The sequence below is a fragment of the Talpa europaea genome (assembly GCF_964194135.1).
Source record: "Talpa europaea genome assembly, chromosome: 7".
Taxonomy (NCBI): domain Eukaryota; kingdom Metazoa; phylum Chordata; class Mammalia; order Eulipotyphla; family Talpidae; genus Talpa; species Talpa europaea.
In genome coordinates this window covers 92,349,445-92,371,005 of record NC_140074.1, presented here as the reverse complement: position 1 = coordinate 92,371,005, position 21,561 = coordinate 92,349,445, and the positions used below count along the sequence as shown (strand labels likewise).

Sequence of the window (21,561 nt, the reverse complement as noted above, 5' to 3'; positions counted from 1 at the left end):
GCTGCTAGGTAGGCGCCGCCGAACAGAGGGCGCACGCGCAAAAGACGTCGCGACGCAACGCAGTAGGTGGTGGAAAAACGGGCCTGTTGATAGGCAGCTATAGTTACGCGGGGCAGGGATCGCACGCGGCTGTGATGGCCGAGTGGTTAAGGCGTTGGACTCGAAATCCAATGGGGTCTCCCCGCGCAGGTTCGAATCCTGCTCACAGCGCTGATACTTTTGGGAATGAGTATTACAATATTCGGAGCAGGAAGAAAATTGTTTTTCCAGTGCTTTCTCTTCACTTGGCGAGAATCGTGCTTTTATTCTGAGGCCCTCAGGGATTCAGCCGCCCGGGACCACACCGCGAGCGCCCTCTTGTGGGCCTCAGCTTCCTACATAGGTTGTGTCTTGAAAAATAATTTTCACTGTAGATTTTGAACTCCTGACTCCTCCAAACTCAGATAGTTCCTCAGTGCTGTCTGGCAGTTGTATTATATATTTTTCCCCAATCCGGTCTCTTCTCTACGACTATTTTATTCCTCTCCTTTTACCTCAAAACACGCATCCCTTCATCCTCCCTCAGTTTTACTTACTGTTTCACTGAGAAAATAAGGCATTCCGAAGATTTTTTCCTACCAACACGCACCATCGCACCTACCTACCTCAGTGTGTGACCACATATTCCTTTTCCTTCACTACTGCAGATGAATCCTTCCACCTAAGACCAACCCCTACAAAGTTAGATTTTGGATTTCCTCTGGCCCCTTCAAGGGCATTGTTCTCTGTCCTATCCTACCAATTTTTTTTTTCTCTATACTGGACTATAACCACCATCTGTCAAACATATTGAAATTTATCCCAATTTAGAACAAGCAAGACAACAAAAGCTATCTCTACCCGACACCCTCCTCCAGTCACTGCTCCATTTATTTGTTCCCCTCCAAGGCAAAATGAATTATCTTTTACCCTGTGTCCAGCTCTTATCTTCTCCACGGAATTCTCTCTAATCGGGCGCCCCACCTCCATTCAAAGTTCAAGTTACCAAATGACCATCACATTACTAAATCCACTGATGACTATTTAGCAGCAGTTGACACAAATTCTCTCTCTCTCACACACACACCACGCACACACACACCCCCACCCTCAGAATACTCTCCTCACTTGTCTGCTAGGACACCACACCCTTCTGATATTCCTTCTACATCTTTAGCTGCTCATTTACAGACTTTTGCTGGTTCATCATCTTCTGGATCTCTAAGTGTTAAAGTGTTCCCTAGGCTCAATTTTCCAACCTTTTCTTCTTTTTCTCTGTATCCACGTCATTAGTGATCTCCAGTCTCATGGCTTTAAATATCAACTAATAATGTATACATCCCAACTTTGCATCTTCCTCTTCAGAATTCTTCCCTGAATTACAGATTCATATATCCTATTGTCTACTTATCATTTCCATTGGATGTCTAATAGGGAATCACAAACTAAAATGTCCAAACCAAACTCCTGGTCATCTCCCCAAAACCTGAGGAAATTCTATTTCCTCAGTTGATCTGACTAAAAACCTTAGAATCATCTATGCTTCTTCTCTCTCTCAATTTCTTATTTTAAAAATGTAATTTAAATTTTTTTTAATTTTATACATTTTTTTACATCATTTTTGCACAATGTATGCATTTTCATCTTGCTTATAGTCCCCATACAATTCTCACCCCCCTTGTTTTGATCCTACTCTCTCCCCCACCCAGTGTCTCTGGTTTATAGTTGCTTGTTGCTTGTTGATTTTTACTTTATTATAGTTAGTCTTTTTCCTTGTTCCTTATTTAGGTTTTCTAAATTCCTGCTATGAGCGAGACCATCCGGTATTTTTCTTTTTCTTTCTGGCTTATTTCGCTGAGCATGATCCCTTCCTGCTCCATCCATGTTGCTGCAAATTGCTTAAGTTTATCTTTTGTGATTGCTGAGTAATATTCCATTGTGTATATGTACCACATCTTCTTGATCCAGTCATCTATTTTTGGGCATTTGGGTTGTTTCCATAGCTTGGCTATTGTAAATAGTGCTGCTATAAACATAGGGGTACAGGTGCCCTTTTGAATTAATGTTTCTGTGTCCTTTGGGTAAATACCTAGTGTGGAATTGCTGGATCATATGGAAGCTCCATCTTTAGCAGGTTGAGGAATCTCCACACAGCTTTCCATAGTGGTTGGACCAGTTTGCACTCCCACCAGCAGTGCAGAAGAGTTACTTTTTCTCCACATCCTAGCCAACATTTGTTGTAGCTAGTTTTTTTAATATGTGCCATTCTCACTGGTGTAAGATGGTATCTCATGGTAGTTTTGATTTGCATTTCCCTGATTACAAGTGATGAACATTTTTTCATATGCCTGTTGGCCATTTGTATTTCTCTTTGGAGAAGTTTCTTTTTAGCTCTTCTGCCCATTTTTTGACTGGATTATTTACTTTGTTTTTGTTGAGTCTCATCAGCTCTTTGTAGATTTTTGTGATCAGTCTTTTATCATTAGTGTTATGTGCAAAAATTTTTTCCCAATCAGTGGGGTGTCTCTTCGTTTTGGTTACTGTCTCTTTTGCTGTACAGAAGCTCTTTAATTTGATGTAGTCCCAGCTGTTTATCTTTGCCTTCACTATCACTGCTTTGGGTGATGTGTCTGTAAAGATGTTACTGAGGTGTATGTCTTGTAGTGTTTCGCCTCTATTTCCTTCTATATATTTTATGGTTTCAGGTCTTATGTCTAGTTCTTCAATCCATTTTGAGTTGTTTTTTGTGCATGGTATAAGGTAGTAGTCAAGCTTCATTCTTTTGCATATTGCAATCCAGTTTTCCCAGCACCATTTATTGAACAAATTTTCTTTGCTCCATTGCATATTCTTTGCTTCTTTGTTAAAGATTAGTTGACCATAAATCTGTGGGTTTATTTCTGGATTTTCTATTCAGTTCCATTGGTCTGTGTGTATGTTCTTGTTCTAATAACATGCAGTTTTGATTATTATGACTTTTTAATATAGTTTGAAGTATGAGAGTATGATACCTCCATTCCCTTTTTTTTTTTTTTCCCCAGGAGAGCTTTGTCTATTTGGGGTTTTTGGTGGCTCCATATGAATTTCATCAATATTTCTTATATTTATTTGAAGAATGTCATTGAAATTTCTATTGGAATTTGTAAATTGTAAATTTATAAATTTGTAAATCTGTAAATTGCTTTTGGTAGGATTGCCATTTTGATAATGTTAATTCTTCCAATCCATGAGCAGGGTATGTCTTTCTATTTCTTTGTGTCTTCTTCTATTTCTTTTAACAGTGTTTTATAGTTTTCTTTGTTTTTTTTTTTAATGGTTTTTTTTTTTAATAGAGGCATGTTTTATTTATTTATTTGTTTGTTTGTTTTGTTTTTATACATGCACTGGGTACAGTCAGAAGCGCGGGAGGGTGAGAGAATTCACCAGAGCCAGAGCAGGGAGCAGAGCAGGCAGAAGGACCGAGGTACACTGCTGAGGGGAGCAGCGGGCGGCAGGAGAGGTCTGCGCGCCATGTGGGACCCTCCTCTGGTGGCCGGGGAGCAGCCGGGGATCGAACCGGCGCCGCAGAGGCCGCGGGCAGCTTCGCAACCCAGCGCTCAACCGCTGCTCAACCGCTGCGCCACCGGGGAGGCCCTATAGTTTTCTTTGTATAGGTCCTTTACCTCTTTTGTTAGTTTATTCCCAAGTATTTGATTTTTTTGCTTCAATAATAAAAGGGATGGTTTTCTTGATTTCTTCTTTTTCAGATTTATTGTTTGTGCATAGGAAGGCTACTGATTTTTGTGTGTTGATTTTGTATCCTGCTACTTTACTAAACTGATTGATTAGTTTGATTAGTTTTTCTATGGAGTTTTTGGGGTTCTCTATGTATATTATCATATCACCTGTGAATAGTTTGACTTCTTCCTTCCCTATTTAGATTCCTTGTATGTCTTTCTCTTGTCTTATTGCTCTGGCTAGGGCTTCCAGTATTATATTGAAAAGTAGTGGTGAGAGTGGACATCCTTGTCTTGTTCCAGATCTTAATGGAAATGCTTTTAATTTTTCACCATTGAGAGTAATATTGGCTATGGGCTTGTCATATATGGCCTTTATGATATTGAGGTATGTTCCTTGTATCCTGAGAATTTCAAGGGCCTTTATCATAAATGGGTATTGTACTTTGTTGAAGGCTTTTTCAGCATCTATTAATATTATTATATGGTTTTCATATTTCTTTTTGTTGATGTGTTGGATTACATCGATTGATTTTCCAGATGTTGAACCATCCTGTGTCCCTGGAATAAATCCTACTTGGTCATGATGAATTATCTTATGGATACATTGTTGGATTCTGTTAGCTAAAATTTTATTGAGGATTTTTGCATCAATGTTCATTATAGAGATTGGCCTGTAGTTTTCTTTTTTGTGTGTTGTCCTTGTTTGGTTTTGGTATTAGTGTAATGTTGGCTTCATAGAACATGTTTGGCATTATCCCTTCCTTCTCAATTTTTTGAAAGAGTTTGTGAGGGATAGGCACTAGTTTGTTTCTGAATGTTTGGTAGAATTCATTTGTAAATCCATCTGGTCCTGGGTTTTTGTTTTTGGGGAGGGTATTGATTACCATTTTATTTTGCTGCTTGTAATTGGTCTGTTTAGGTGTTCTATTTCTTCTTTATCTAGCTTTGGGTGATTGTAAAGTTGTAGAAATTTGTCCATATCTTATAGATTGTTGAACTTGTTTGCATATAACTGTTCATAGCAGTTTCTGATTATTTCTTTTGATTTCTGCTGTGTCTGTTGTGATTTCTCCTCTTTCATTTGTGATCCTATTTATTATTTGTGCTTTCTCCTATTTTTCCTTTGTCAGCCTGGCTAGGGATTTGTCTATTTTATTATTTTTTTGAAGAACCAACTTTTGGTTTCACTGATCTTTTGAATTGTTTTTTTAGTCTGTATTTCATTTATTTCTGCTTTGATTTTTATTATTTCCTTTCTTCTACTGGTTTTAGGGTTTTTAAAAAGATTTATTTATTTATGCATACAAGAATGGGGGTACAGGCCAGAGGTGCAAGGGAGGGGTGAGAGGATTTACCAGAAACAGAGTGGGAAATAGAACAGGCAGATTGGCTGGGGGGAGCAGCGGGGCGAGTCAGGAGAGGTCTGCTGCACCATGTGAGTTGCTTCCTGGCTGGGGAAGTTTCGTCTTAACCCCTTGTGCCACCAGGAAGGCCCCTTTTTTTTTTTTGTTTTTTTTCTAGTTCTTTGAGATGTGAGATTAGGTTGTTTCTTTGAGTTCTTTCTTGTTTCTTTTTTTTTTTTTTTTTTTTTAAAGAGGCATGAATTTTTCAACCGCTGTGCCACCAGGGAGGCCCTCTTTCTTGTTTCTTGATGTGAGCCTGTATTGCTATATATTTTCCTATTATTACTGCTTTTGATGCATCCCATACATTTAGGAAATTGGTGTCCTTCTTGTCATTCAACTCAAAGTATTTTTCAATTTCTTCTTTGATCTCCTCATTAGTCCAATGGTTTTCCAGTAGTGTGGGTTTCAATCTCCATGAGGTAGGAAGGTTCCTTGCTTCTTTTTGTGGTTTATTTCTAGTTTGATGCCTTCATAGTCAGAGGAGACGGTTGGTATGATTTCAATCTTGGTGTGTCTGTTGATGTTTGTCTTGTGTCCCAGTATGTGACGGATCCTGGAGAATGATCCGTGTGCACTTGAGAAAAATGTGTACTCAGATTTTTTGGGGTTTAGTGTTCTATAGATGTCTGTTAAGCCCACGAGGTCTAGATCCTTATTTAGAGCTTTAGTGTCCTTACTTATTTTTTGTCTCGTTGATCTATCCATTGCTGATAGCGGTGTGTTGAAGTCTCCTACTACATATGTATTTTTTCTGATGTCTGTTTTCAGAGATGATAATAGTTGTCTGATATATTTTGGTGCTCCTTCATTTGATGAGTATATGAGTGTTATGTCTTCTTGATGTATTGTCCCCTTGATCATAAGGTAGTGACCGTCTGGTCTCTTTTTTACCTTTTTGAGTTTGAAATCGGTTTTATCTGATATAAGTGTAGTTGTTCCTGCCTTCTTTAAAAATGTAAAAATTTTGACTGCTTGTCACTACTTCACCACTACTTCCTGGTTGCAACCACTCTCATCTTTCAGGCAGATTATGACAACAGTTACTAAATTATTTCCTTGCTTCTTCTCTTCTTCCTTACTCTCTTGCAATTTATTCTTTTTTTAAAATTTATTTATTTATTTATTTTTTAATAGAGGCATGTTTTATTTATTTATTTATTTATTTGTGTGTTTGTTTTTGTTTGTACATGCACTGGGTACAGTCAGAAGTGTGGGAGGGTGAGAGAATTCACCAGAGCCAGAGCGGGGAGCAGAGCAGGCAGAAGGACCGAAGTACACTGCTGAGGGGAGCAGCGGGCGGCAGGAGAGGTCTGCGCGCCATGTGGGACCCTCCTCAGGTGGCCTGGGAGCAGCCGGGAATTGAACCGGCGCCGCAGAGGCCACGGGCAGCTTCGCAACCCAGCGCTCAACCGCTGCGCCACTGGGGAGGCCCTATATTTATTTATTTATGCATACAAGAACTGGGGTACAGGCCAGAGGTGCGGGAGAGTGAGAGGATTCACCAGAGACAGAGTGGGGAACAGAACAGGCAGATCGACTGAAATACACTGCTGAGGGGAGCAGCGGGCAAGTCAGGAGAGGTCTGCTGCACCATGTGGGTAGCTCCCTGGCAGGGGATAGAACTTGAGCCGCAGTGTCTGCGGATAGCTTCATAGGTTGCGTCTTAACCAGTTGTGCCACCAGCGAGGCCCTCTTGCAATCTATTCTTAACACACTGGGCAAAGTGATAGATAAAGTGATCCTTCAAAAACAAAATCAGTTTTTGTCATTCCTCTCTTCAAAATCTTCAAATGGGGTATCAATATAAATTCATGTTTTAAAAATGTATATTGTGGCCTCCCTGGTGGCGCAGGAGTCAAGTCTCAGTATTATCACCACCACGGCCTGAATTCAACCCCCACTCCAGCCAGCGTTCCCCCCAGCCAGGGAGCTAACCCACATACTGCAGCGCTACAGCAGCAGACCTCTACTATTTCACCCGCTGCTCCCCTCAGCAGTGTATTTCAGCAGATCCACATGTTCTGCTCCCTACTCTGTCTCTGGTGAATCCGCTCACCCCCACCCCTGCAGCTCTAGCCTACACCCCAGTTCTTGTATGTATATATTAATAAAAATAAATTTAAATAATGTATATTGACCTAAAAATAAATACATATACACAATGTACACATGAACATATAATTTCTAGCTCCACCCACTGGGGGAGCCTAGAAGGAATGACACAGCAATAAGCACACCAAGTACCCAGATCTTGGTTACCAATACCATTCTCTACTAAAATGAACCAAAGCTCCTTGGAGAAATGGCTGATTCCAAGATTGGGACTGGGGAATTACAAAGTAATTTTGGAATATTTTGTTGCACCAGAAAATAAAGAGGTGTTCAAAGATATTGGGTATCTTTCAAAAAGAAATAGCTAGCTAAGGGTGCAGACAAAGGGGCTCTCATTGGCTAAATCTGGGGCAAATTGAATGGTAAATAGATGATTTTTCTGGATGATAATTCATTGAAACAAGTAAGAATCCAAAGGTCATATCATTATAGGTAAATACATGGGAGGAGACTGGAAAGTTCTTTTTACAGTAAACTGCCAACTAATAAATACAGAGGAAGTGCTGGAGTTGGAAATCACCAATGGAAACTAAATTAGTGGGTGAAGGAAAGAGGATGCGCTGGGTTAATCTGTGTACTACTAGCTGTGCTCAGGCTTCACCCTTTGGAAAGATAACCACCATTTGTTCTAATCATGTAGATATTGCAACCTGCTTTCTCTGTTAGAATAAATTTACTGTGCCTCTCTTCCCACAAATTATGTCTTAATTACCATTAATATATTAATAGTTTTACGCTGGCAAACACCATTTTAACATCATGATCAGGGGCCTGCCTGGTGGCACAAGGGGTTAAGCGTCAGCACTATGAAGCTATCAGCAGCCACTGCGGCATGAGTTGGATTCCGGGCGGGCCAGGGAGCTACCCACATGGTGCAGCAGACCTCTCCCGCCTTGCCCATGGCTCCCTTCAGCAGTGTATTTCAGTCAATTGGCCTGTTCTGCTCCCCACTCTGTCTCTGGTGAATCCTCTCACCCCCCACACCTCTGGCCTGTACCCCAGTTCTTGTATGCATAAATAAATAAATCTTTAAAAAAAAGTCATGATCAAAGTCAGTATCTCAGTATCTGGACAAACTGACATGTGTCTTTGGATGCCATGCTCTAAGAAGGACATGTCACTTCTGTGTGTGGTGCTGTTCCTGTACAAACAGAGTAACTTGAAGCTAACCATGGCAAGACATCTGACAAACCAAGTTGAAGATTATGCTACAAAATAACATTCCTGAACTCTTCAAAACTGAAGATAATGGCAAAGATGCTTCCAGATTAAATAAGACTGAATATGGCGCAGGAGTTCTGGTGGATGATGAGTGAAATGTACACACATGGAGGTGTGAAAATGTACCCTCAACCTTGTACCGATATGTAAATGGACAAATTAATAAAAAAAATGAGACTGAAGAGACATAACTAAATGCAATGTGTGATCCTGGTATTAGGAAAAAAAAAATAAAAAGACTTTGAAGCATTTGAGGAAATTTGAATATGAATGGGGGACTAAATAGTATTTCATTATATTTATTTTTTTAGGATTTATTTATTTATGCACACAAGAGCTGGAGAACAGGCCAGACCTGTATGGGGGCGGGGGGGGGGGCAGTGAGAGGATTCACCAGAGACAGAGTGGGGAACAGAACAGGCAGATTGACCAAAGTACACTGCTGAGGGGAGCAGCAGGCGAGTCAGGAGATCTGCTGTGCCATGTGGGTTGCTCCCTGGCTGGCCAGGAATGGAACTCTTGCTGCAGTGGCTGCAGACAGCTTCATAGGTTTCATCTTAACCCTTGCGCCACCAGGGAGGCCCCAAATTTAATATTCTGATAGTGATAACCACACTATTATGTACTATTTTTGTTCTTAGGATGTCCTTGTTTTTAGGAAATACACACTGAATAACTCCAGGCAATGGAGTTTTTACCTGATGTTCACAATTTACCCCTAAATGGTTCAGAAAACAAATATTTCATATTTATAGTATATTTGGATAGAAGCAATAAAGCAAATGGAACAAATGTCAGCAATTGATGGACCTGGGAAAAGAGTATTCAGGAGTTCCTTGTACTCTTGTAACTTTTTAGAAAGTTTGAAATTACATAAAAATTTAAAATGCCAAACCCCAAACAAAATAAAAAAGCTGGGGTGGGGGGGGTAGGTTGCCCTCCAATGGCTTCTCATCTTACTAAGAGATGAGTGACTCCTTACACTGTCATCACAATGGCCTACAAGGTGCTACTCGATCAGCCTCCCCTCCTCCAGCCTGGGCTCACCTCCACTCCAGCCCTGCTCCCCTGCGGCTCCCAGCGTCTTTGACAACCTAGGATTGTTGCCCCTCAGGCCTTGCTGCTGGCGAGTCACTCTACCCAGCCTGTTCTTCCCCTGCAGTCCCTGTAACTTGCTCCCTCACCTCTTAAATTTCACCTTCTGGATGAGCCCTTGTCCTGTCATACCATCTAAAATTACAGTTCTCGCTCTCACTCCCCTTCCCAGCGCCACCTTTCGCCATAACACTTGTCACCATCTGACAAGTTTTGTGTAGTGTTCATTTAACTGTCTTTCCCACAAGAAGGTACGACCCTCAGGGTAGGGATTACTGTCGGTTGTATTTTGGCTTATATGGAGTCTTCTATCCGGATTCTTGCTTTGGCCCGGCGTCCTGCTCCTCCTACTCTCCAGCCCCCAACCCCCCAGGACCCAGCCCTCCAGGAACACCCCCTACCCAGGACCCAGGGGGCTCCCAGGAAGCCAGCCTTCCCTTTGAAGAACAAAGAGGGCGGAGTTGAGCCCTGGAACCCGCGCTTGCGGAGATGCCACAGCGGGGGAGGGGAAGCTCGGACACTCGACCAGCTGTGCGGTGTCAGTTCCTTCTGCGCCTCCTGCTGCCTCCCCAGCCGCCCAGCGCGTGTGGGGCACGAGCTCCCCTCCCCCAAGCCCGGTGCTGAGAGGGCCCCAGGAAGAAGGTGGAGACTCAGACACCCTTACATGCACCATGTTCACAGGCACAACCACAGCAGATAAGCAGACAGGACCCCGCAGACACAGGTTGCAGCCACCCAAAGAGCCTGAAAGACTGGAGATGGGGGTTCTGCACAGGAGCAACAAACAGCTGGAGAAAATCACCCAACCAATGCCAACTGGGTTCAGGGGCCTAACGCCTGTATAATTATTTTTCTTGGAGTGAGGAGAGCTTTGAAAAAATAATACAAGCATAGGTACAAAAAGTAATCGAGTGAAGTAAGAGATCACAATAATTTACAAATTGAAAAAGCTGATGAATTGTTAACTGTCACAAGGTCCAGAAAAATAACTTATTTGTACGAATAAAACTGTCTGCCCATCCATAGAAAACTTTCTACAGACTAGTTTCTGGGTCTCTATATATTTGAAATATTGTTTCTCCTCTATCATCCATGTACCTAGAGCGAAGAGAGCCCCTGGGCATGTTCATGTCACATGTGCCCTCCAGCTTGGTATCTTCACAGTAAGAGTACAGCATTGCAGTACCAGGTGAACCTAACTGGATGTGGAAGGGACCGGAAAGTACATTAACATAAGCCTAGAAACAAGAAATCTTTCTCTCTCCAACTCATCTTCCCTGTAACCCAGTCCCCAAAGTGCCCACAGTTATTCCAACACCAGGGGGGAAAGGGTGATAGATGGGAAGCTGGAATAGAAAGAGACAGTGATCTTTAACATTTGTGGTTAAAATGTCTTATGTTTTGCAATTTTACAGGTACATGGCCATGTGGGAGGTTGGCAGGGACCTCCGAGAGGCCTGTGTAAGTGAGGGGTCCTGAGGCATAAACTTCATCAGTTCCATGATGAATTAGGTTCTGAACTTGAAATTTTTGATCCCATAATTTACATAAACTTACATCGAGTCTTATCCTGCCGAGAAATTCTATTTTACTGGTCTAGAAAGTTTTTCTTCTCTCCAAAATGAATATCTCACACCTCCGCACTCCTCTAATAACCATCTCTGCTCTCTCCAGTCTTCTTTCCTTGCCCTCCAGCAAGGAGCTTGACTAATTCTTCCAGGAAATGGAAATGACCACAGAAAATAAAGGCTCACACTGCCCTCACTCCAACTGACCCTCACGCTGGGTCCCCCATCTCCTCATGTGTGAAGAGTATTCCCTAGGACCTGGAGCTGATTTTGCCATCCAATACTGGAATCTAATGCTCAATATTGCCCCCCCTTACTAACACACACACACACACACACATACATACACTCACTCACTCACAACCAGACTCCCCAGACCTTTGTTGGTTAGTCCCATCAGCATTAAAAGTGGCCTAGAAACCCTCATCTCTTTCACAGCAAAACTTGACAGTTTTGATTTGTCCATGGTTGCTGTCTGCACACTTGTATACCCTTGCTTTGACCCCCAAGTCCTTCAAGTGAGAGTTACTCTCCCTTCAGGTCATCTGTCACTTCCAAACTGGATAGTTACTTTCTCTCTTCTCCTTGCTTGACCTCCTGGCAGTTTAGCTAGAGCTTACTGCTTCTACCTTCATATGCTCTCTTCTGTTGGTGTCCAGGACACTCCACTCCCCTGATTTTTCTGCACTTTCTCTGATCACTCCAGATTCCTTTACCAATTCTTCCTTCTCAAGCTGACCTCTAAGTGTCGGGGTCCCCAAAATCTCCTTGCTCAGTCCTTTCTGTTCCCTGTCCACACTCTCCCTACATGCCCCAGTCTCATAATATTAAAAACCACCTCTTTCCTGATAGCCCCATATTTACCCTCTAACTATGAACCCCAAAGTTGTATATCTCTGGCCTACCCGTAGGCTACACTTGGATATCTAAGGGAAACTAAGCTGACTAAAACTAAGCTTGCCCTCTCTCCCGAAATCTTTTCCCATCTCCTCTCTGGGTGTTTCCCATCTCACTAAAAGACACTACTATCTACTCTACTTAAACCAAAAACCTAGGCATAACCTATTCACTTTCACTATCCAAGGCCAAGACCTTAGTACAAGTCACCATCATGTCCTGCTTAAAAGGTTACTCCAGTAAGCCAAATGATTGCCCTGCTTGAGTTCTCCCTCATAGAAGCCAAAGTGATCTTTTAAAACATAAAACATAAGTCAGGGCCCTCCCTGGTGGCACAGGGGTTAAAGACACAGTGCTATCAAGCTATCAGCAGCCACTGCAACGAGAGCTAGATCCCCAGCCAGGGAGCTACACACATGGCACAGCAGACCTCTCCTGTTTCACCTGCTGCTCCCCTCAGCAGTGTATTTCAGTCAGTCTGCCTGTTCTGCTCCCCACTCTGTCTCTGGTGAATCTCACTCCCCCCCCCCACCTCTGGCCTACACCCCAGTCCTTGTATGCATAAATAAATAAATCTTAAAAAAAAAAAAACATGAGTCAGGAAAAATGACTTTCTGATTAACAACCCTCAACTGGCTTCCTATTGCACATAGGAAAAATCTATCCAGACGCCTTTGCGAGCCTTTGAGGCCCTATGTGATGAGTCCTACCTTCTTATCTCTGCCATGCTCCAAATTCACCAGAGACCATGACCCTCTTTCTGTAGCTCCCAGCAGCAAAGCCTCTCGCAGCCTCAGGGCCTTTCCACCTGCTGTTCCTTTGGACTACTACGCTGAGCTCAAATATCCCTTCCTCACAGAGGCTGTCTCTGATCACCCAGAGTAGAGAAGCACTTCTCTCTCAAGTCTTTGCCATGTCTACTTGTTTTCTTTCCCCACAGCCTTATAAACACCTGAACGTACTTAACTTTCTTTTTACCTTGTGATTTTCTATCTTTCCTCCCTCCAGCTCCTCCCCCGCAACGTAAAGTAAGCTTCAGGCGAGGCCAGACCCAATGTTTCCTCAGTGCCTAATAACACTGGGCGCACAGGAGGAACTCCACAAGTAACGGTGGAGTGAATAAAAACAGCGGCTGCCTACCCAGGACCCACAGATGACCAGGTCGCAGTCAACTTCTTCTGGGAGCCACTGTCACGGCTTAGAGTTGAGAAAAGCGCAGTCACTGACACAATTCAGGGGCCAGAGAAAAAGACCCAGAGCACCTGCAGGCAGGGCAGCCCCGGGAGACTTCCCGGAGGAAGCGCGGCCCAGGAGGAGGGGCGCCGGGGGAGGCCAGCGCGCCGGAAGACAGCGGAAAATCCGTGCAGCAAGTGGGGGAGCCCGGGGCCGCCCCCGCTCACAAGTGGCCGCGCGGCAGCTGGCTGGTGCGCCCGCCCGCCGGCCCGACGCGTGCGGGATCAAAGCGACCGGGAGAGGGTGGGCGGGAGGGGGCAGAGGCTGGAGGTGTGAGCCCGCTTCCCAGGGGAGGGCGGCGGGAGCGTGGGAGCGCAGAGGCTCCAGAGACCCAGAGACACAACGAGAGGCCAGAGGGCCAGAGACGCCCAGAGACCCAAACGCAGACGCAGGGGAGGCGGAGAGGCTGGAGACACCCGGAGCTGGAGATGCAGGGAGAAGAGGCAGGCCGTCGTGGCTAAGGGTTGTGGAAAGACTGTGACAGACACAAAGACACTCTCAAGCAGACTCAGAGACGCAGAAATACCTCGTGAACTTACATAAAGGGGCGCTTAGGGGAGGACAGAAAGGAAGAGAGGGAGAGAAATGGAAAAGAAAAGCAGGATATTTAGAGCGTGCAGGGAGGAAGACCTCTCTGCTCCCCCACAGAGGGCTAAGAGAACCCCCGGGGTAGGGATCCCAGCGCCGTATCCTTTCTCAGGGTCACGCCTGCTGAGGTGCGGGAGGGTGGGCGGGGGGGGGGTTGGGGGGGAGGTGCGCAGGGGGAGCTGTAGTGGGGTGTGGAGGGCAGCAGGACCCTCAGGCTAGGAGGATGAGGTGAGTACATACGGAATCCAGGTCTCGATCCAAATCCTGAGATTGCGATAGAGTAAAAATGTTAAATATTAACGTTTGTTGGATCAGTTAAACAAGATGTTTCTAAGGCAACTTGTTAAATTCCTTTTTGAAAGAAAAGGGGGAGAAAAACGTGGACGTGCATTGGCCGGGAATCGAACCCGGGCCTCCCGCGTGGCAGGCGAGAATTCTACCACTGAACCACCAATGCAAGCGACGCGGGGCTCTCCTTTTCTTCACCTACCTAGAAGAGGCTGAGGCGGCTGGGGTCAGGTCAGGCTGACGGAGTTTGCCGCGGGCTCAGCGAAGGAGTGGCCCCTAGTAGTTGACTTGGGTGGAGCACCAGGTCATCCTTCCGCCCTCTAGGATCCGGCCACCAGGTCATAAAGTCGCCCCATATGGCCAGGGGCGGTCCCACACCCGGGTGCGAACAGTCCGGGGCCCCGAGCCTCGCGTGCAGGTGAGAAAAACTCAACCCGAGCCAAGGTTCCCAAGGAGGGGGGCGGCGGGGACCACTGGAGCCACACATCTGTGTTCCCATTTGTTCCAGGTAGGGGGAGGTGGGATGTGCCGGGGGCCTTGATCCCAAATGGGAGCGCCCTTCCCAAGGTCTCTGTCCCTTTGGGCTTAAGGTTTGGCAAGGCAGGCTCCTTGGAAAAAAACAAAAAGCAAAACAACTTAAAAACAAGGCGTGGAGGGGGACTGGAGCAATCCCCATCTGTCTGACTTCGCAGTTATAATCCAACTAGGTTTGCAACCCTTTTCCCCCTGGCATCTGGCTGTCCCGTTAAATATATGACTCTTTCTCTCCCCAGGCACTTTGTGCTGAAGTCTCCGAGTGTTCACGCATCATTCTGCGGAGGGTCATGCTCTCGATTTGAGGTGGGTGTTAAACCCCGTTGCTTTCTGTATCCTTTTCTTGCCCCTTTAACACAACTGCTTATTTCCTGCTCCCCTGCACTCACGAGGGGTCCCCAGGAACAAGCAAAGGTAGCACACTTGTTTCAGGTGTCCTGGCAGTCATAAGCCCCAATCTCCTATAATTAGTTTTGAATCTAATAGCTCCAAGTGGAAAGATCTCTCCACTTCTTAACCATGCTTGAAAACCTTGCTCTCCCTTTGAGCTCCCCCCGCCCCAGCCCCAATCCAACCCTATCTCAGAGTGGCTCCCAATCTGATTCCACAGCAGCTACCTGATAACGCACCGTCTTTCCCACTAGATCCTGCGGGCATAAGCTGGGGTCGCTAGAGTGCGTCTCAGGATGAACTATCTAAGCGCTGGCCAGTGCCCAGCGCGCACAACCAGTGCCCCAGATGTTGGAGGAATTTAATGCAATTGACTCAGAACAAAACTGTCCCTCTACGTGCAAGCAGACCCCAGATGACTGAGACGCATCCTCCCAGAACACTCAGGTCGCCCCCTATCCTAAGTAGGAGGCGCTTTATTTATTTATTTTTTTAATGTCTAAGATTCTGCCTAGGGACCAAGGAGTACTAATTTTATTTCAAGTTCTGGGAGAAAAAGTGAGCTTGGAGAGAACGGTCTGGGGGAACTCAGAACGTCAATCCTGAGAATTTCTGTCTGTAAATCCCTGGAAATCCTTCTCCGCCTAATAACCGCCTCCCTTCACTTGGGTCCCGCCTCGTTTTACAACCTCATGGTACTTAAACCAGCCGAAAGCAGCATTCACCCCTCATTTCCCACACTCCCGGGCCCGTTCCACTCCTTCTCCTCCCCCCTGTACCCCTCCCCTTTCCGGGAGCCTCGTGCCCAGGACCGCGCGGGGCGGGATCCTGGTGTTGAAGGGGCGGGACCCGGGTCCTGTCCCCCTACCCGGAGCCCGCGGGATATAAGGCGCGAGGCGAGCAGGGGCTCGGTCCATACCACGGAGGAGCGATGGTCACCCGGGATCGAGCCGAGAATAGGGACGGCCCCAAGGTGAGAGGTGGGAGGGGAGGGAGGAGAGGTCCCTGGGCCAGTCAGGGGGCCGCGGCCCTGAGACCCTGGGTCAGGGAAGAGGCTGGAGAGGCTGACCTGGAAGGGGGAGAGGTGCCCGGGGGACCCAAGGAACCAGGAGCTGGGAAGTAAGCTGCAAAGTATAAAGAAGGGAACAGGGTCGGAGCAGGACCCGAGCGGGCGGCAGACAGGGAATGCTGGGGCCGGGGTAATGGGATTTGTCACCTTGCGGTCTGGGGGAAGTGGGAGGGGTCGTGAGTTTGAATAAAATAAGTAAATAATAAAATAAGCAAAAGGAGCACAGAGCTAAGGGTGGAGGGTGGACACCCAAAGCGGAGAGGACAGGCGCTCAGCTCCCCTGGGCTGGCCAGTGCGGAGCCGCGGAGCAGCCCCCGAGGGCACGGGTTGCGGAGGCCGGGCCCGGCGGGAGATTTCAGGAGCAGCGGGAAAGGGTGGGCGCTTGGACTGAGTAGAGCCAGAAGACAAGGCGCGCTCGCGCAGGGTATTTCCCTTTCTGTACTCAGGGCCGCCAACTCTGAGCCCGGCACCGTTCGGCCCACGTGCTTGGGCGCAAAGAGGGTTCTCAAAGTTCTCCACTGAGGCAGAGACAGACTGCACGAGACGGAGACGTAGAGAGCAAAAGAGGAGAGACACAGAGAGGGGAGGAGGGAGGACAAGACTGAGAGAGACAATGCAAGAAGACCCGGGAGAGAGAGGAGGCGAGCCTCAGAAGCTGACTCTAGGGGCGTTGGGAGGGGGCGCGGAGAGGGATCGAAGGGGTCGGGCCCTAGGCTCTCCGGGGTCTGGGGAAGGGGTGGAGACGGGGCTGTCCCAGAGGCGGGGTTCGGGCGCCCGCGCCGCCGCGCTGAGTCTCGGTCGGGTCGGCCCGCTCTCCCTTTGCTGCTGGCCGCAGATGCTGAAGCCGCTTGTGGAGAAGCGGCGCCGGGACCGCATCAACCGCAGCCTGGAAGAGCTGAGGCTGCTGCTGCTGGAGCGGACCCGGGACCAGGTCAGTCCTTCCGCCAGCCCGGGACCCGCAAGCACACGGTCCTCAAGTCCTCGGGCTTCCTTACTGGGGTGGGGACTTAACGCTGCCTCGGTGACCCCGGCCCCACGGCCTCCTGACCCGAGCCCCGCCCTTGGACTCCCGTAACAGACCCCCTCTTGCTCTCAGAACGCCATCCTCTGCGCCACCCCTCGGGTCTGTAAGTCTCACACCCGGTGCTGTAAATTTCACTCCCAGGGTCAGTCAGTTTCTACCTTTGGGTCTGTAAGTTTTCCCTCCCTTCCCCCCACACCCCTCCTCTCCTCTCAGCCCCACGGGCGGTTAATTTCATTCCCTGGGTTTGCCGTGTCGAATCCCCTCCTCGCAGTGTGGGGTGAACGGCTTAGCCTCAGCTTGGGCCAGGACCACTCTGGGTCGTCTCCACTCCGCGCACGGCCGCGCGCTCTGCGAGCAGCGCGCAAACGCGATCGGGGGCACCCCCAGCTCCTGCATTCCCCCTCCCTTCTTCCCCCTGCCACTTCCCCCCTCTCTCCCCACCCCTTTCTGTCTCTGCGCCCTCCCCTCCCGTCTGTAGAACCTCCGGAACCCGAAGCTGGAGAAAGCAGAGATACTGGAGTTCGCCGTGGGCTACTTGAGGGAGCGCAGCCGGGTGGAGCCCCCGGGTACAGCGCGGGGGTGGGGCAGCGGAGGGAGGCCGGGGGCGGGGGTGCCAGGAGGCTGGGACCGGGCAGGTGGGGAGCCCCCTGAGGTGGACGGTGGGCTTGGGGAGTGGCAGGCACCGCTCCGAGGCGAGGTTAATAACACCCGCGCGTGTCTGTCTCTGTGTCTCCCTCATTTTCTCCCTCTGTCGGTCCATCTGGCTGCCTGTCTCTGTGCGCCGGTCCGGCCTCGGTCTCTCCGCGCCCCGCCCCTTCCCTCACCCGCGCTGGGCCCTTGCTCGCCCTGTCCGCCTGCCCTCCCGCCGGCCGCGGCTCCAGGGGTCCCCCGGTCCCCGGCCCATGACGCCGAGGCGCTCGCCAGCTGCTACTTGTCCGGCTTCCGCGAATGCCTGCTTCGCCTGGCGGCCTTCGCGCACGACGCCAGCCCGGCCGCCCGCGCCCAGCTCCTCTCCGCGCTGCACGGCTACCTGCGCCCCAAGCCGCCGCGGCCCGAACCCGGAGATCCGAGGCCCCAGGCGCCGCGCCCACCGCTGGACCCCGCCGCCCCAGCGCCCGGCCCCGCGCTGCACCAGCGCCCCCCAGTGCACCAGGGCCCCCCTAGCCCGCGCTGCGCGTGGTCCCCGTCCCCTTGCTCCCCCAGCGCCGGGGATCCCGGCGCCCCGGCGCCCCTCACCGGACTGCTCCCGCCGCCGCCGCCGCCTCACAGACAAGACGGGGCGCCCAAGGCCCCGCCGCCTCCGCCGCCCGCTTTCTGGAGACCTTGGCCCTGAGCTTGGGGGGGGGGTGTGGGGGCGGGGTGCGGGGTTGGGGTAGAGACTCCAGCCCGAGGGCGGCAGAGGGACCCGGGCATCGGGGCTAGAAGGTGTTGGGGGGCGGCGGGGCGCGCGGGCGCAGCGCGCGGGTGAGATGTGGTCTATATTAGAGTATCTATATAAATATATATTTCCCTGGTTCCTGTCCCCTTCCCTGCCCGCCCTGCGTCTAGGATTGTACCCTCTCTGCCCCCAGCCCAGTCTCAGTCCCCTCCCGAGTCCCTAGTGCATGGAATAAAGTGGTTATCAAATCCCCGTGCGTCCCCGAGCCCGGCGCCTGCCTTTATCTCGGCGTCCACGCCCACTCTCCCGCCCCTCCCGTCTCCCGCCCGCGTCCTGCGCTCCACGGCCCGAGTCCCGGGGCAAACAGGTAAGTAGAGAGCGGAGCGGAGACTGAGTTTGGAACTGAAACCAGGTGGAAAACTCTGAGATAGGGTAGGGGGAGAAGGGGTGGGAGATTTTAAGAAAAAGTCAGAGAGAGAGACAGGGAAGAAAAAAATTGAAATAAAACCGACTCTGGTGGGATTCGAACCCACAACCTTTGAATCGCTTTTTCGTCACTAGAAGTCCAATGCGCTATCCATTGCGCCACAGAGCCACCTGGCGGGCGGCGGCTTCTCACTGCTTACGGGTACTAGCAAGGGGCCGGGTGGGCGGGGACAGGGGAGAGAACGGGGCGGGGTATGCAAGCAGCGCGTGGCTGGGAGTCAAGGTCTGCGCTGGGGAAGGTAGAGGCCTCAAAGTATATGAACCACGTAGGAGTGCGGGAGCCCATGGGTGGAAGAAACAGGGAGAGGAGCCACCGAATATTAGCGAGCGAACGAGCGAGTACAGAGCTCCGGCTCCCCGCTTGGGGGATGCCTCCAGCCCAGGCGCATCCCACTCCCAGATGTGGCTCCACCCATCAAAATAAATTGTTTTGTTGTAAATCTGTGTGTGTGTCTGTGTGTATGCTTCTTGCGGTCTATCTGCTTTGCCACCTGGCGCTCCGTGAACCAGAATCTCGATGTTTCTTACAGGAGACCAAATAATTTGGTATAATGCTTTCTAGCGCGTGTCCTCCTTCTAGACTCTTAGGAGGACTGCGGAGAAGGTTTTTCCTCACGCAGGTAGCGTGGCCGAGCGGTCTAAGGCGCTGGATTTAGGCTCCAGTCTCTCCGGAGGCGTGGGTTCGAATCCCACCGCTGCCAAACCTGAGTTTTTCTCGTCACCCCTGCGCCTTCTGACAGTAATTTGAAGTTCCCTCTCTGATATTCCTAAATTTTACGAGGACTGCTGGGAGCCGTTGCGCCCCCGTCTTCCCTCTCTGGTATTCCAGACTATGGAGGTCTGCAGTCGTATCTGATAAGATTGTCCAAGTAACTTCATCACCAACCTCCTCTTTAACATGTCCTTAAATGGCAGTTTTATCTCAGAATATAATATGGCAGTTTATAATCTATTTAAGTGATTTAACTGTATGTGCTCCTAATTGCGATAGTTTTCAATTACCCAGTCTGAAAAGATGAAAGAGCAGGATCCTAGCTGTCTTTCATTCCAGGTGAACTGGATCGTGAGAGAATTTTTTATATGGAATTAGTCGGTAATACGATAGTATATATTGGTGACGAATAGAAATTGAAAAAGCATAAAGGTTCCACCGAGATTTGAACTCGGATCGCTGGATTCAGAGTCCAGAGTGCTAACCATTACACCATGGAACCCACTTTCTTAAATGTGTTTCCTAAAAGTGTATGTAATTCTAAATTTCCTAGTCTCATTCGCAGAAGATAAAATAAAAACTTTCGTCGGATAGGGTAACGCTTCTATCGCGCGCATGACATACGAATTGAAATGTTCCTTAAGTGTAAAATACACACGGTACTTAGAAGACAGTGCAAAAAAAGGATGGTTAAAAAGTCATTAATTTAAAAATGTTGATAGCATGTTAAGACTGGATTTATTGGGTTAAATAAAATGCTATTAAAACGAATGCCTCTTTTTTCTTTTTTACTGTTTTCTAAGGTGGCAACGAAAAGTTTAAATCCCCATACGTGGCTCCCATGTGCACTGCTCTAAAATACCTCTACTTCCACCTCTATTTGTTCTACTATGTGGAAGCTACGTTCCTGAAGCACTTAACAATAATTTCTTCTGGAATTGAGCTACAGAATTTCTTTCATCCTTTGTCCTTTGCTTTGTTCTGAAGAATATTTATGCTAATAGTTGTACTAAAAGAGTCACTCGGTAGGCAAAAATGCGGTCGCCCGAACAGGGACTTGAACCCTGGACCCTCAGATTAAAAGTCTGATGCTCTACCGACTGAGCTATCCGGGCCCTGCTTCGCGAGGCAGCCTGCTAGCTATAGGAGTTTTCGCCTGACGCCAGCCTTGCCCGAAGGCGTGGCAGGCCTGTGCGCAGCAGACTCCCGCGCAGCCCAGGTAGGAAGCGGCAGCAGCTGAGAGCGCTCTCCCCTCCTCCCTGGGGTAGAGCCCGCGGAGGCCGGCAGGCCAGGGCTTCAGCGCCGCGGCTGTTGCGACGGTGCGGTGCCGGCGATGGTCGCGTGGGGCCGCTGCGGGCTGCGGGCTTCCCTCCAGGAGAGGTTGCTCCCCGGTCCCGGTGATTGAGATCCCAGGCACTCGGGACACTCCCGTTCCCGCCCAAAGGCCCAGGGCGGGCCCGGAGCGTAAAGAATGCCACTTGGGGCCTCCGGACGCAGCAGCTTGGAGTACACTTTGGTCCCGGACCGCCCTGTTACAAAGGAGAGGCTGAGAGGGGGTGTGTCCGAGGCCGGGGTCCCCGAGGGCCGGGTGGGGATGGCGGTGCGGTGTGTGGTGGGCGGTGAGCAGACTTGTTTCCCACCCGCTGCGGTGTGTGTGGATGCGCGTGCGACTCGCCTGCGTGAGTACTCACGTGTGATTTGTGACTAAGCGTGGCTCACCTGTGAGTTGTGATTTCACATGAATGACTCACAAGCAGGAATGCGATACCCTGTACCGAGTTCTCACTGAGAGGAGGGAAAAAAGGGTCTTGGGGGAAGTTTGG

General features: G+C 48.9%; 1 protein-coding gene and 1 pseudogene across 3 annotated transcripts in view; both read left to right on the top strand.

Moving 5' to 3' along the window:
* LOC311173822 (large ribosomal subunit protein eL27-like) overlaps nucleotides 1-21,561 on the top strand; it is a 754,061-nt pseudogene that overhangs the window by 236,674 nt on the left and 495,826 nt on the right. The window lies entirely within an intron of this gene.
* Nucleotides 16,001-18,495, top strand: HES7 (hes family bHLH transcription factor 7; the record flags this gene model as incomplete). Of its 2 annotated transcripts, none has more annotated exons than XM_084237024.1 (4): nucleotides 16,001-16,042; nucleotides 16,974-17,069; nucleotides 17,641-17,728; nucleotides 18,044-18,495. In XM_084237024.1, the coding sequence occupies 4 exons, from the start codon at nucleotides 16,001-16,003 to the stop codon at nucleotides 18,493-18,495; spliced, it is 678 nt and encodes a 225-aa protein (XP_084093150.1). The 2 variants fall into 2 exon arrangements, with proteins under 2 accessions (XP_084093150.1, XP_084093149.1); XM_084237023.1 differs by having other exon boundaries at nucleotides 18,029-18,495.